General features: G+C 44.6%; 1 protein-coding gene across 1 annotated transcript; it reads right to left on the reverse strand.

The window, feature by feature from the left end:
* Positions 1-1,312: 1,312 nt before the first annotated feature.
* On the reverse strand, positions 1,313-7,850 carry KLF1 (KLF transcription factor 1). Its single transcript, XM_066593626.1, has 3 exons — positions 7,680-7,850; positions 6,039-6,783; positions 1,313-2,564 (listed from the first exon to the last, which is right to left on the reverse strand). Exons 1-3 carry the CDS (start codon positions 7,731-7,733, stop codon positions 2,374-2,376), a joined length of 990 nt encoding a protein of 329 aa, XP_066449723.1. The 5' UTR covers positions 7,734-7,850; the 3' UTR covers positions 1,313-2,373.
* Between the last annotated feature and the right edge of the window lie 5,551 nt (positions 7,851-13,401).

Here is a 13,401-nt window from a genome sequence, read left to right on the forward strand (position 1 = left end):
CCTCCCTGCTCTCTCCCGCCGGCAGCCGGATCTTTAGAGACGAGCAGGCAGGTACTCGCATAAGGCACTACTCACTCGAGTAGTTTGCCTTAGCGAGTATGCTCACTCATCTCTAATGCCGAACTAACTGTAAAAAGCGTACATCTAACATTAGTGTGTACATAGCGCACTAAATCACCACAAGTTCACACATTGGTCTCCTACAGAGGGGGGCTACCTGTGGATTTTTGTACTGTAGTAATAGTGCACACCGAGTCCCCTACTAGGTAGGGCTCTCTGTACATCCAGGGTTCCCGAAATATCTAGATTAGTCGCGAGATCAATTGCACGGTCCCACGGGTGAAATACTGACTCACCTGGAACAGTGGTCCAAATACAATTGGCTTACATCCGGGAGACGGAGCTCTTAGAATAGGCACAGGTCTCAGGAATGATGAACTACAGGCCAGATGTGCAATTGAAAGTCGGGCTTTGTGTGACCTTGGTGGTGGGTTTTAACCTTAGTTTGTTGGTGCTTTTATGTCCCGGGAGTCGTTTAATAAAAGTTTTATGTTTTAGCTATTATTTCCTCTAAGAAATCAGAAGAGTGAATAACTGATTTCTCTGTCTCTGTGGAAAGAAAAAAATACAATCCCCTAAGAGGCGATATCTGCTCCGCCACACTTCTCCCGAAGCTCCCCAGCACTTGTTCTAAGTTCTCCATGGCTGTGATTGGTTCATCGGCGCTCGAGAACCAATCAGAGGCAGAGCTTCCTGGAGGCGGGGATTTTCAAACTCCTGACCAGGAAGCTCTGCCGGAGAACTTCAAGCAAGTCTGCTGGAGCTTTAGGGAAGATGCACAGGGAGCTGAGAGCGCCTGTTAGGAAATGTATTTTTTTTTTTATGAAGCCAGGGCTAATTTTTGGGGTAGTGTTTATATTTCAAACTCCCCACGAAAATCCTGGCAAAAGAACTCTACAAAATTGCGCGATTTATTAGCGACACAAAATCGCGATATCACCACGAGAAAACGCAGCAATATCACACATTACACACGTGAAATCGCTGTGATTTGCTTGTGGTGATATTGTGTCGCCCGTGTGGAAGCAACCTTAATTCCACAGCGCATTTTTACCATCAGTTGGGAGTAAAGCCCAGGACCAAGTGAAGTAAATTTAACGGTGTCTGGCTCTTAATGGGTCAAGCGCATCTGGCGGGATTGAGTAAATGCCTCAGTAATTATGTTGATGAGCAATCTTCCTGTAAATGAGCAGACCACATAGATATACACTCAATGAGATGTAAAATGCATAACTCAGAAAATAACAAAAAGCAACAGAAAGATAAAGTTTATTGTTATGAATAAAAAAAATGACAAAAACTCAAATGAGAAAAAATTATACTGCCCCAAGTGGTGAAACTGTAAACTCACCTATATGTGATAACTACATGCATGTTCACTTATATGTACAAGCTCCTATACAATTATGGTATGTGCAGACATCGCAGACTAAATCCGTACAAAAATCCACGTGCCGATTGCATGGCAATGAATGAAAGCTGTGAAACTCCATCGCTTTTGCGTAACAGAACATGCTGAGATTTGAAAGTCCATTCACTTACATTGTACTGTACACTGTTGGGGCAGGTGAAATTCCACAACAATTCTGCAGTGTGTGAACTCACCTTAAGGCCGGCTTCACATGGCCGAGACGGGCTCCGCCGCGGAATTCCGCGGCGGAGCCCGTCACGGTGCCCCCCAGAGACCCCAATACTTACCTTCGGATACGGCGTCCTACATCCTGCACGACGCTTCGGCGCGCATGCGCCATAGAGCGCGTGACACGCCGCGCCGGCCGCGTCATATAGCACGCCCACAGCGTCACATGACGTGCCGGCCGCGTCATATGACGCAGCTGGCAGTAGGCAGGGAAGCGGTTTCACGCTATCTTCCGCTGTGCTACCGCGGAAGATAGCGTGACGGCCGGCTTCCATTGAGCAATGGAAGCCGTCAGCGCATACACCCGCGGCAAATAGAGCATGCTGCGGGTGAGGACGGGTGATTTTACGGTGCGGAATTCCGCACTGTAAGCATTGTGCTAGTAGGTTCAATAGAACCTAATAGCTGTGGGCAACGCGGCGGAAATCCGTCCGTGGGAAGGAGCCCTTAGGGGGTTTTCACGCGGAACAGAATATGCCGTCATGCTGAATATTCAGCACCAAAAACAGCAGTTAGTCGTGCAGATTTTGGTGCGGAGATCCAGAAGTGCTATTGCGGAATGGAGTTGATATTCGCACAAGTGTCGCAACATACAAAACTCGCACGAGGTTCTCGGCCGTGTGAAACTGGCCTAACGGTAACAATTTATTTTATTATTTCCTTCTCGATGGTCTTCATAATGTGCCCTTATCTACATGTCTTTTCATATGTAGAGCAAGATGGTCAGAACGGGCAAAGGTTCGTTCACACATACAACACTGGAAGGGGCGAACACCAGTGTGCTTCCGTATATGGCGGGTGAGTTCATCAGAACGGGCAAACTTCCAATCACAGCCATGCCATTCACATACATAAGGCTTCTCCCCTGCAAAGGAGAACAGGAATAGTTTAGCTCTCTACTTTTATTATTGTAATATTAAAACTATAACAATACCGTTATTACATTAATAAGACAATATAGAGGTAATTAGAGCTCAGGAGCCAGGTTACTGTAATAAGATATTACAGGGGTAATAAGAGGCTCAGGAGCTGGGTTACTGTAATAAGATGTTACAGGGGTAATAAGAGGCTCAGGAGCCAGGTTACTGTAATAAGATGTTACAGGGTAATAAGAGGCTCAGGAGCCGGGTTATTGTAATAAGATGTTACAGGGGTAATAAGAGGCTCAGGAGCCGGGTTACTGTAATAAGATGTTACAGGGGTTATAAGAGGCTCAGGAGCCGGGTTACTGTAATAAGATGTTACAGGGTAATAAGAGGCTCAGGAGCCAGGTTACTGTAATATGATGTTACAGGGCAATAAGAGGCTCAGGAGTCATGTTACTGTAATATGATGTTACAGGGTAATAAGAGGCTCAGGAGCTGGGTTACTGTAATATGATGTTACAGGGTAATAAGGGGCTCAGGAGCCAGGTTACTGTAATAAGATGTTTCAGGGTAATAAGAGGACCAGTAACTAGGTTACTGTATTATTATTAGTAGGGGGGTAATACTCAGGGATAAGAACAGGTTCAGGACGTGCAACACTATGATCCCCCTTACCAGTATGTGTACGTAGATGACAGTTTAATAAGAGGCTCAGGAACCGGGTTACTGTAATTAGATGTTACAGGGTAATAAGAGGTTCAGGAACCGGGTTACTGTAACAAGATGTTACAGGGGTAATAAGAGGCTCAGGAGCTGGGTTACTGTAATAAGATGTTACAGGGGTAATAAGAGGCTCAGGAGCCAGGTTACTGTAATAGGATGTTACAGGATAATAAGAGACTCAGGAGCCGGGTTACTGTAATAAGATGTTAAAGGGGAATAGGAGACTCAGGAGCTGAGTAACTGTAATAAGAGGCTCAGGAGCCAGGGTTACTGGAATAAGGTGTTACAGGGGTAATAAGAGGCTCAGGAGCCGGGTTACTGTAATAAGATGTTACAGGGGTAATAGGCTCAAGAGTCGGGTTACTGTAATAAGATGTTACAGGGGTAATAAGAGGCTCAGGAGCCTGGTTACTGTAATAAGATGTTTCAGGGTAATAAGAGGCTCAGGAGCCAGGTTACTGTATTATTAGTAGTAGGGGGGGTAATACTCAGGGATAAGAACAGGTTCAGGATGTGCAACACTATGATCCCTCTTACCAGTATGTGTACGTAGATGACAGGTTAATAAGAGGCTCAGGAACCGGGTTACTGTAATTAGATGTTACAGGGGTAATAAGAGGCTCAGGAGCTGGGTTACTGTAATAAGATGTTACAGGGGTAATAAGAGGCTCAGGAACCAGGTTACTGTAATAGGATGTTACTGGGGTAATAAGAGGCTCAGGAACCGGGATACTGTAATAATATGTTACAGGGTAATAAGAGGCACAGAAGCCGGGTTACTGTAATAAGATGTTACAGGGTAATAAGAGGCTCAGGAGCTGGGTTACTGTAAAAGGATGTTATAGGGGTAATAAGAGGCTCAGGAGCCTGGTTACTGTAATAATATATTACAGGGTAATAAGGGGCTCAGGAGCCGGGTTACTATAATAAGATGCAACAGGGTAATAAGAGGCTTAGGAGCCGGGTTACTGTAATAAGATGTTACAGGGGTAATAAGAGGCTCAGGAGCCAGGTTACTGTAATATGATGTTACAGGGGTAATAAGAGGCTCAGGAGTCGGGAAACTGTAATAATATGTTACAGGGTAATAAGAGGCTCAGGAGCTGGGTTACTATAATAGGATGTTATAGGGGTAATAAGAGGCTCAGGAGCCTGGTTACTGTAATAAGATGTTACAGGGTAATAAGAGGCTTAGGAGGCGGGTTACTGTAATAAGATGTTACAGGGGTAATAAGAGGCTCAGGAGCCAGGTTACTGTAATAAGATGTTACAGGGGTAAAAAGAGGCTCAGGAGCCGGGTTACTGTAATAAGATGTTACAGGGGTAATAAGAGGCTCAGGAGCCAGGTTACTGTAATAAGAAGTTACAGGGTAATAAGAGGCTCAGGAGCCGGGTTACTGTAATAAGATGTTACAGGGTAATAAGTGGCTCAGGAGCCGGGTTACTGTAATAAGATGTTACAGGGGTAATAGGCTCAAGAGTCGGGTTACTGTAATAAGATGTTACAGGGGTAATAAGAGGCTCAGGAGCCTGGTTACTGTAATAAGATGTTTCAGGGTAATAAGAGGCTCAGGAGCCAGGTTACTGTATTATTAGTAGTAGGGGGGGTAATACTCAGGGATAAGAACAGGTTCAGGATGTGCAACACTATGATCCCTCTTACCAGTATGTGTACGTAGATGACAGGTTAATAAGAGGCTCAGGAACCGGGTTACTGTAATTAGATGTTACAGGGGTAATAAGAGGCTCAGGAGCTGGGTTACTGTAATAAGATGTTACAGGGGTAATAAGAGGCTCAGGAACCAGGTTACTGTAATAGGATGTTACTGGGGTAATAAGAGGCTCAGGAACCGGGATACTGTAATAATATGTTACAGGGTAATAAGAGGCACAGAAGCCGGGTTACTGTAATAAGATGTTACAGGGTAATAAGAGGCTCAGGAGCTGGGTTACTGTAAAAGGATGTTATAGGGGTAATAAGAGGCTCAGGAGCCTGGTTACTGTAATAATATATTACAGGGTAATAAGGGGCTCAGGAGCCGGGTTACTATAATAAGATGCAACAGGGTAATAAGAGGCTTAGGAGCCGGGTTACTGTAATAAGATGTTACAGGGGTAATAAGAGGCTCAGGAGCCAGGTTACTGTAATATGATGTTACAGGGGTAATAAGAGGCTCAGGAGTCGGGAAACTGTAATAATATGTTACAGGGTAATAAGAGGCTCAGGAGCTGGGTTACTATAATAGGATGTTATAGGGGTAATAAGAGGCTCAGGAGCCTGGTTACTGTAATAAGATGTTACAGGGTAATAAGAGGCTTAGGAGGCGGGTTACTGTAATAAGATGTTACAGGGGTAATAAGAGGCTCAGGAGCCAGGTTACTGTAATAAGATGTTACAGGGGTAAAAAGAGGCTCAGGAGCCGGGTTACTGTAATAAGATGTTACAGGGGTAATAAGAGGCTCAGGAGCCAGGTTACTGTAATAAGAAGTTACAGGGTAATAAGAGGCTCAGGAGCCGGGTTACTGTAATAAGATGTTACAGGGGTAATAAGAGGCTCAGGAGCCAGGTTACTGTAATAAGATGTTACAGGAGTAATAAGAGGTGCAGGAGCTGGGTTACCGTAATAAGATGTTACAGGGTAATAAGAGGCTCAGGAGCCGGGTTACTGTATTAATTATTTATATTAGTAGGGGGTAATACTCAGGGATAAGTAAAGGCTCAGGATGTGCACCACTATGACCCGTCTTACCAGTGTGTGTACGTAGATGAGCTTTCAGATGTGAGCTCTTCGTATAGGTTTTGTTACACCCCTCGTGGGTACATCTGTGACAAGTGACAGTTCTGTTTGGCCGTCGTCTTCCTTGTTTTAGTTTTTTATCCTTCTGTGTATAAGCCATTGTCTGTGTACTTCTAGGATTGCACAGTTGTGGTAGTATATAGTAGGGCATTGTTGAGGACAAGGGCTGGTAAAATTGGCTATCCAGGACAGAAAATGTTGTCCTTGGTATAATTGGCACCTGGTTTGTTGAGAAGTGGGCACTGGTAGTACTTGTGAGCTCTTGTTTAGGTGGCGGCAGATACACATAGGTGGTGGGTATAGATTGCTGTATGGAGTAATTGGCATTGTCTAGGTGTTGATTGGAATGGTTGATATTGGTTGATGCCATGGTCTGGGTTACCATGACTGAAGATCCATCGAAAGATGCAGGATGTGTGAGATTGTCTTCAGAGGACAGAAGAAGGGTATCAGCCAAATCAGACTGACACATGTCTGTGAATGCCGGCAGGTGACCTTGGGTGTTGGGTGTCTGTGAGGAATAGCCGACACCCATGGACACATCTGAAAAGTTATATTTCAGGAAATCCAAGTCCCAGTAGGATTCTTTTTTTATTTCACGTGTAGTAAAATCCGATGGAGTGAAATGCAAGTTCTGATCAGCAGGGGGCACTGTAAGTACTTCTGGTTCCATCTGTGATACTGCAAAATCCCATATCTGATGGCGAAAAACAAGCTGCTTAGTCATGGAAGGTCTCAGGATTCCTGACTATCGGTTAATTTACCATCTTGTGCTTAGAGCTGTGCTTGTCACATTTTTAACACCACGGAACGATTATTGTTAAAAAAAAATGGTTGGATCATGCGAATTTGAACGATAATTGTTCAGTGTAAACACGGCCAATGATTGAAGGACGAACGAGAATTCATTTTACGCAGACCTAAAAATCCTCGTTCAGCCGTTCGCAAATTATCAGGTGCAAAAAGGAATGGTTCAGCATGATTTTTTGCTCTGTGTAGAAGGACCCCTAAGCTTTCTTTTACCCAAAGGCCGCCCTGTATTGAAATACCTCGGTCATACCAGAGTAACCTAATGGCATCCCCTCTGATGCCCACCGGTCCGCAGGGACATCACTGCATTAACTCTGTCTAAACTGCATTGTTCAGATCACTCAGTATTATTTCGGCCCCCTGCGGCGGAAATCCGCTTACGTTAAAACGCAACGCCCGTGGACAGCCGGCCTAAGGCTGCTGTCACATCTGCGGTGGGAATTCCATTTTACTGCTCCACTCGGGGAAAAGGAAAGGGGAATCCCTTGGCTGAACTGCTCTGTCTTATGACTTGACCGAACAGCGCCGAACGGTCCCCATTGACTATAATGGAGTCCATTGGGTTTCCGCTCAGCCGACCGGCATTTTAGCGGAAGGAAAAGCGCTGCATGCTGGACTATTTCTGCGCCCGACCTAACGTCATGATAATATATATATAACTCCTATCCTATACTCACACACATACATATATAACAGTACAAGTAGTTCAAAATTAATGCACACAGCAATAAAATTATAAAAATGAAGTACATAAAACAATCCCTTTTTACGGCAGTCACCTACCTGATTGTTATCATATGTAAACTGGCTCTGAAGATCGCAGGAAGCTAATGCCATCCTCCCTATATACCGGTATACATATACGTATAGAGTAGTATATATAAATCTAGCTCTGTAATACTGTGTCCTCGCTCCTCGTACTCCTCATTCAGTCTGTCTCAAGATAACCAGAGTAGGAAAATGCAGCTGTGTTTTATGTTTTTTTTGCTTTTTTTGTGGTTTTGTGGACACATCTGATTAGTAGGGAGAGAAAGACCCGGCCCTCGGCTCATCTCCCCGCCTTTTCTCACTGGCTGTCTCATCCAATTAAAGTGAAGAAATAACATTTGTGTGTGGTGGATATGATAACACGTAAACAGTATAGTATATAGTAATGTTTAAGAGTTTTAGTCAGGTGTATAAAAAATGTGGCAAAGTAAGAATTCTTTCATAAATAAAAGGGTTAATAGTTTATTTTTGTTAATTAAGAAAATAAAAGAGTGAAAAAAAAGAGAAATCTAAATGAATATTTGGTGTGACCGCCCTTTACCTCCAAAACAGCAGCAATTGTTCTAGGTACACTGGCACACAGTTTTTTGGTACAATAATGAGTGTCTGCAGGCAGCAGGATGGAGAGCGGTACAATAATGAGTGTCTGCAGGCAGCAGGATGGAGAGTGGTACAATTAGGAGTGTCTGCAGGCAGCAGTATACAGAGCGGTACAATAATGAGTGTCTGTAGGCAGCAGGATGGAGAGCGGTACAATAATGAGTGTCTGCAGGCAGCAGTATACAAAGCGGTACAATAATGAGTGTCTGCAGGCAGCAGGATGGAGAGCGGTACAATAATGAGTGTCTGCAGACAGCAGTATACAAAGCGGTACAATAATGAGTGTCTGCAGGCAGCAGGATGGAGAGTGGTACAATTAGGAGTGTCTGCAGGCAGCAGTATACAGAGCGGTACAATAATGAGTGTCTGTAGGCAGCAGGATGGAGAGCGGTACAATAATGAGTGTCTGCAGGCAGCAGTATACAAAGCGGTACAATAATGAGTGTCTGCAGGCAGCAGGATGGAGAGCGGTACAATAATGAGTGTCTGCAGGCAGCAGTATACAAAGCGGTACAATAATGAGTGTCTGCAGGCAGCAGGATATAGAACGGTACAATAATGAGTGTCTGCAGGCAGCAGGATGGAGAGTGGTACAATAATGAGTGTCTGCAGGCAGCAGTGAAGCAGGTACTGTGCATGGATTCTGGCTTGGTTTTCAATTCCCAATCATTGTTAAGACCTATATAAAGGGTCGGGCATTGATTTGCAGGAATGCTGCCATCCAATAGGTGGTGCTGCAGAGGTATTGTTCCATCCTCCTTATTTGCATATATCTCCCAGGGGAGCATGGATGGCCTTATAAGTCTCCTCACTCACCTTCTAGAGGGGCTCTCCTTAAGGAGAGACGATAGCCCCCACGATTCTTTCAAAGAAAGACACTACAAATCAATGCCAGTCACATTTGAATGCACACCATCTCTCTGCAAAAACTCCTCTGAACCCTTCTCTAACTTTGTCTCACCACAATGCCACCATTTCTCCGCACAAAATGGCCAACCTTCTTATTAATCTTCACATGCGTTTTTTTCGATCTGTCAAATAATCTTGCCTGCCTCTACACCTTGTGAGCCATTATGTAAAACCACTCAATGATTAAATCATGAAAAGTGGCCCACAAACGTAAGAAATCTAGCCTAACATCTCTAATGAGCTCCCGAGAGGAGAAAATACCCAAATATTCCCCCTATTCCCTATCTTGGAGTCTATCCAATGTGGCATGAAACTGGAACTCCACTAGCAAATGGCTCCAAAGCATCCCTCTCACCCCAGTCCACCGTAGCAACACCACTTCCCTGTCAACACCTAACTGAGGACCATTGCGATCTGCGTCTGCTCTGACGGTCCTCCAATATACGTAGAAGTGGCCAGAGATCCAGAACAAGCAAGGACCCAAACCTGTAAAAAAAGACAAGAAACATATATAAACCGCCTTTAAGTCATAACGTAACTTCACCTCCACCCTACCAACCAAACAGAACCCTACCTGACAAAGCCACCTCATCCAACTACATAAGGTAAGGTCAGACATATAAATGGTATCGCTTGGATTCTCAGCGCCTTATCTTTCTTATATGCTCTGCACCCAGACCCAATTGTGGCATCCAGTGATCAGATGTAATCTGTGAACCTGGCAGCAAGTGTTCAATTCTGCTACAACACCACCACTGGAGAAATGAAGCATTACATGATATCAAGGGACAGTCTGTAAAATACATGGACATGTCAGGTCCTCCAGAGTGAGAGACCCTCTTTGGGACTGATCAGTTTGAGGGAACCCATTTCAATTAACTTAGAATCCATAGTAGGGTATTATATACTATCCCTATATTATCTTGAACAATGTCCAAGTTTACTAACTTAAACAGTTCCCAATGGGATAGATGACATAGAATTGGTCAGATCTTTTAGACAAAACTAAAGGGAAACTGTCAGCTACTTTGAGCCGTAAAAGTACGTTTTATACTCACCTTCCAAGCCATTTCCCCCGCGTCAGCACATTGAGCAGTCTCCCATTCTAAGTTTAGAATGTAAGGACTATTTAGTCTGCTGCTCAATACACTACAGCGGCCTGTTTGAGCGCTGACACAAGTGAAATGGCAGGGAAGGTAAGTATAACACATCCCTGGACCCAGCGGGTCACCTACTTTGAACCTCTAAGCTTAGCTCAAAGGGCTAAAAGTAGCTTGACATGGGTATAACTGAGTCGTGCCCTGCTGTACCTTTTATCCATTACCAGCCACGCGTTACCACACTCTTGATAGAAGACAACACACTTCTGGTTTTCGATAATTTGGCCACATCAGCCATTTTATTACAAACAAATTGTTACGTTCGTGTGGGCAAGTGAGCCCTGGGCCCACCAGGTGAACTACGACAGATTAACACCTCTCCGTATCTTCTACTAGGGTAAGTGACTCTGACCTACCTGAGCAGGGACATCGCCCCAATAAAGGGCGGCCCAGCAGTCTTCGAATCTAGGAACCATGCACACTGGATAGGACACATACACATGCCACCACCGACAGGGACAACTGCACAGAGTAAGAAGTGACACAGAGCCATAATCAGACCATACAGCAGCCAAAACGCAAACACTAGTAGCAGATATAAATGCCAGGTATTAGTTGACATTTTGATCAAAATATGGAAGCTAGCGGGCCATGTCACGGCTCCTGGTTATACCACTAGTCCCTACACTAACCAGGAGTCCAGCGACACAACCAAACAAAACACAAAACACAAACCTTACTTGCAGCCACCACACATAGAACCTGTTCACACCACACACAGAGGGAGAATGAGAACAGAAAAAGCTGACCACACCCACACCTGGGAAGACAGTTTTATGTGTTCTGACCTAGAGTGATTGGCTGACGTGACACACACACTGAGCCAGCACAATCCCCAATACCTGAGCAGGAAAGTTGCAGATCATCTGTAGTACCACAGATCCCAGGAGACAGATGTGACACAAATTAGCACAACTTAACGATCCAACACAAGGGGAGGTCCTTGGAGCCCCAACATCTGTCACCTCACCATTTTAAAGGAAATATATATACCAAATGCCTCCAGTCGCTCCCAACTGACTCGGAGACCCACTAGCCTTTGCAAGGCTAGACACACCACCATCTCTGCAGGAACTACCTCCTGTCCGAGTCAAGAGGTGACAGACCCAAGACCAACCATCGATAAGCAAGGGGAAAGTGGCTTTCCACCCCCTGCTTCCCCCCCCAACCAATTTTGTTACCAACTTCAAGGACTTCCCCAACACGCCGCTGCCATAACAAAGCAAACAATCCCCCCATCCACTGTTCACCTTTCAAATGCTTCAAATGACCACCCCCAATTACTACATCCATAGGGCACGAGGGAGGGACTTGCTACTTCTTCATGGGATCTCTTCACCTCTGATGTCACCCAGGGTTCTTTGTCCACTTTTGGCTTCGCCCCTTTTCACAGTATAACCCACCCTCTTTTCATCACGATAGCCCCGCCTCCTTTTTCTTTCAATTAACACATTCGGTTCCCACTTCCCTGTCATGCCGGGCCTCCTCCTACAGTCCTGCAGGCCTTGTTTTGGCCCTCACTGACAGAGCTTCTTTAACCCTTTAAAAAGTAAATTTACAGCGCTTGGTCCTGGGCTTTAATCCCGGCTCATAGTAAAAATACAGCGCATGATTAAAGCTTCAGCAATGTAGCAGGAGCAGGTCGGGTCCTTGACTGTTAGTCATAGCCGAGGACCCAGAGGAGAAGGCGCAAGTGGTTTTTAACAGCTTCTTCCTTCTCCTATACAGGCTACATTGCACTCAATAAGCGCTATGTAGTGAACAAAAAAAGCGGAAGTATTACTTCTGCTATTCAACCCAGTGATCTCAAGACCGCCGGGTGCCCCCTACCAAGGCAGAGTTGCAGGGTCCTAGCAGATCCAGATCATCCCTGTTAGTGACTGTAACTGGGGCACCTATGGATGCTGCGCCTATGGAAAAGTGAAAAAGTGTGAAATAAAATAAAAGACAATGTGAATAACCCCCAGAGGCCTTATATGATGTCACGGGGAACATAGATGTTAAAAATAGTTTAAAAAATCACAAAATAAAAAATATATATAAAAAAGAAGATAACCCACAACCAATGCCAATCAATACCATCACGATGTGCTCCCCGTAATCTGAGATTACACTAATTATATACTAAAACGTCCGAAACAAAATGAGGAACTCATTCCTGTACTTCATTTTACAGTTAATATACTAATTTTAAAAATAAACAACTATAAACTTTAACAAAAAATCGGGTTTTTTTTAGATTTAACCCCTAATAAAACTAAGTGAAAAAAATATTAAAAATACCTGTATATGTCATGGGGGGGAAAACTCTGCAAAAGTAATTTTCGTAGCTGAAGAAAAAAAATAGGGCTGTAAAACCACCACATGGGTAAAATCCCTAAAAAATGTCCGGTCCTTTTGGACTGAGCCCACCTGGTCCTTATGGCTTCATACTTTTTATGGATTAACAATAGATGAGGGAGTATACTCGCTAAGGCACATTGCTCAAGCGAGTAGTGCCTTAGCCGAGTATCTCCCCGCTCGTCTCTAAAGCCGGCGGGGAGCGGCGGGGGAGAGCAGGGAGGAACGGAGGGGAGATCTCTCTCTCCCCCCCCCGCACCCCGCCGCAACTCACCTGTCACCCGCGCCGGCACCCAAATCTTTAGAGACGAGCGGGGAGATACTCGGCTAAGGCACTACTCACTCGAGCAATGTGCCTTAGCGAGTATACTCGCTCATCTCTAATTAACACTTGAAAAAAAAACATGATACATAAATCCGTTTCCTAGAGCTTCCTAGACGGTTTCATCCATTGTATAAGCTGCATACAGTTGTCTTCATCTTCCACATCTCTAAGTTCAGCACAACCTGCTCCCAGAATGCTTGGTGGACAGATATAAGGTAGAGACAGATAAGGCAGCCCAGGTTCTTATCTCCCTGACTCTTCTGTGACACATCCAGAACATGAAGGCTGATAACCATGAATGGCGTTAAATTACATGACTGGAAGTTATTTTTCCAAAACTCTAGCACTCATGCTGACGAAGTTGCTATAATGTCCATACGAGAGCCAATGTATGTACAAAACC

Source organism: Eleutherodactylus coqui, chromosome 2 (genome assembly GCF_035609145.1).
Source record: "Eleutherodactylus coqui strain aEleCoq1 chromosome 2, aEleCoq1.hap1, whole genome shotgun sequence".
Classification (NCBI taxonomy): Eukaryota; Metazoa; Chordata; class Amphibia; order Anura; family Eleutherodactylidae; genus Eleutherodactylus; species Eleutherodactylus coqui.

Excerpts from the sequence above, each read along its gene's own strand:
- KLF1 (XM_066593626.1), bottom strand. The coding sequence starts at position 7,733 with ATGGCATTAGCTTCCTGCGATCTTCAGAGCCAGTTTACATATGATAAC. Across the intron at positions 6,784-7,679 it reads TTACATATGATAACAATCAG|ATATGGGATTTTGCAGTATC; the intron begins GTAGGTGACTGC and ends TTTCGCCATCAG. Across the intron at positions 2,565-6,038 it reads TCATCTACGTACACACACTG|GGGAGAAGCCTTATGTATGT; the intron begins GTAAGACGGGTC and ends TCTCCTTTGCAG.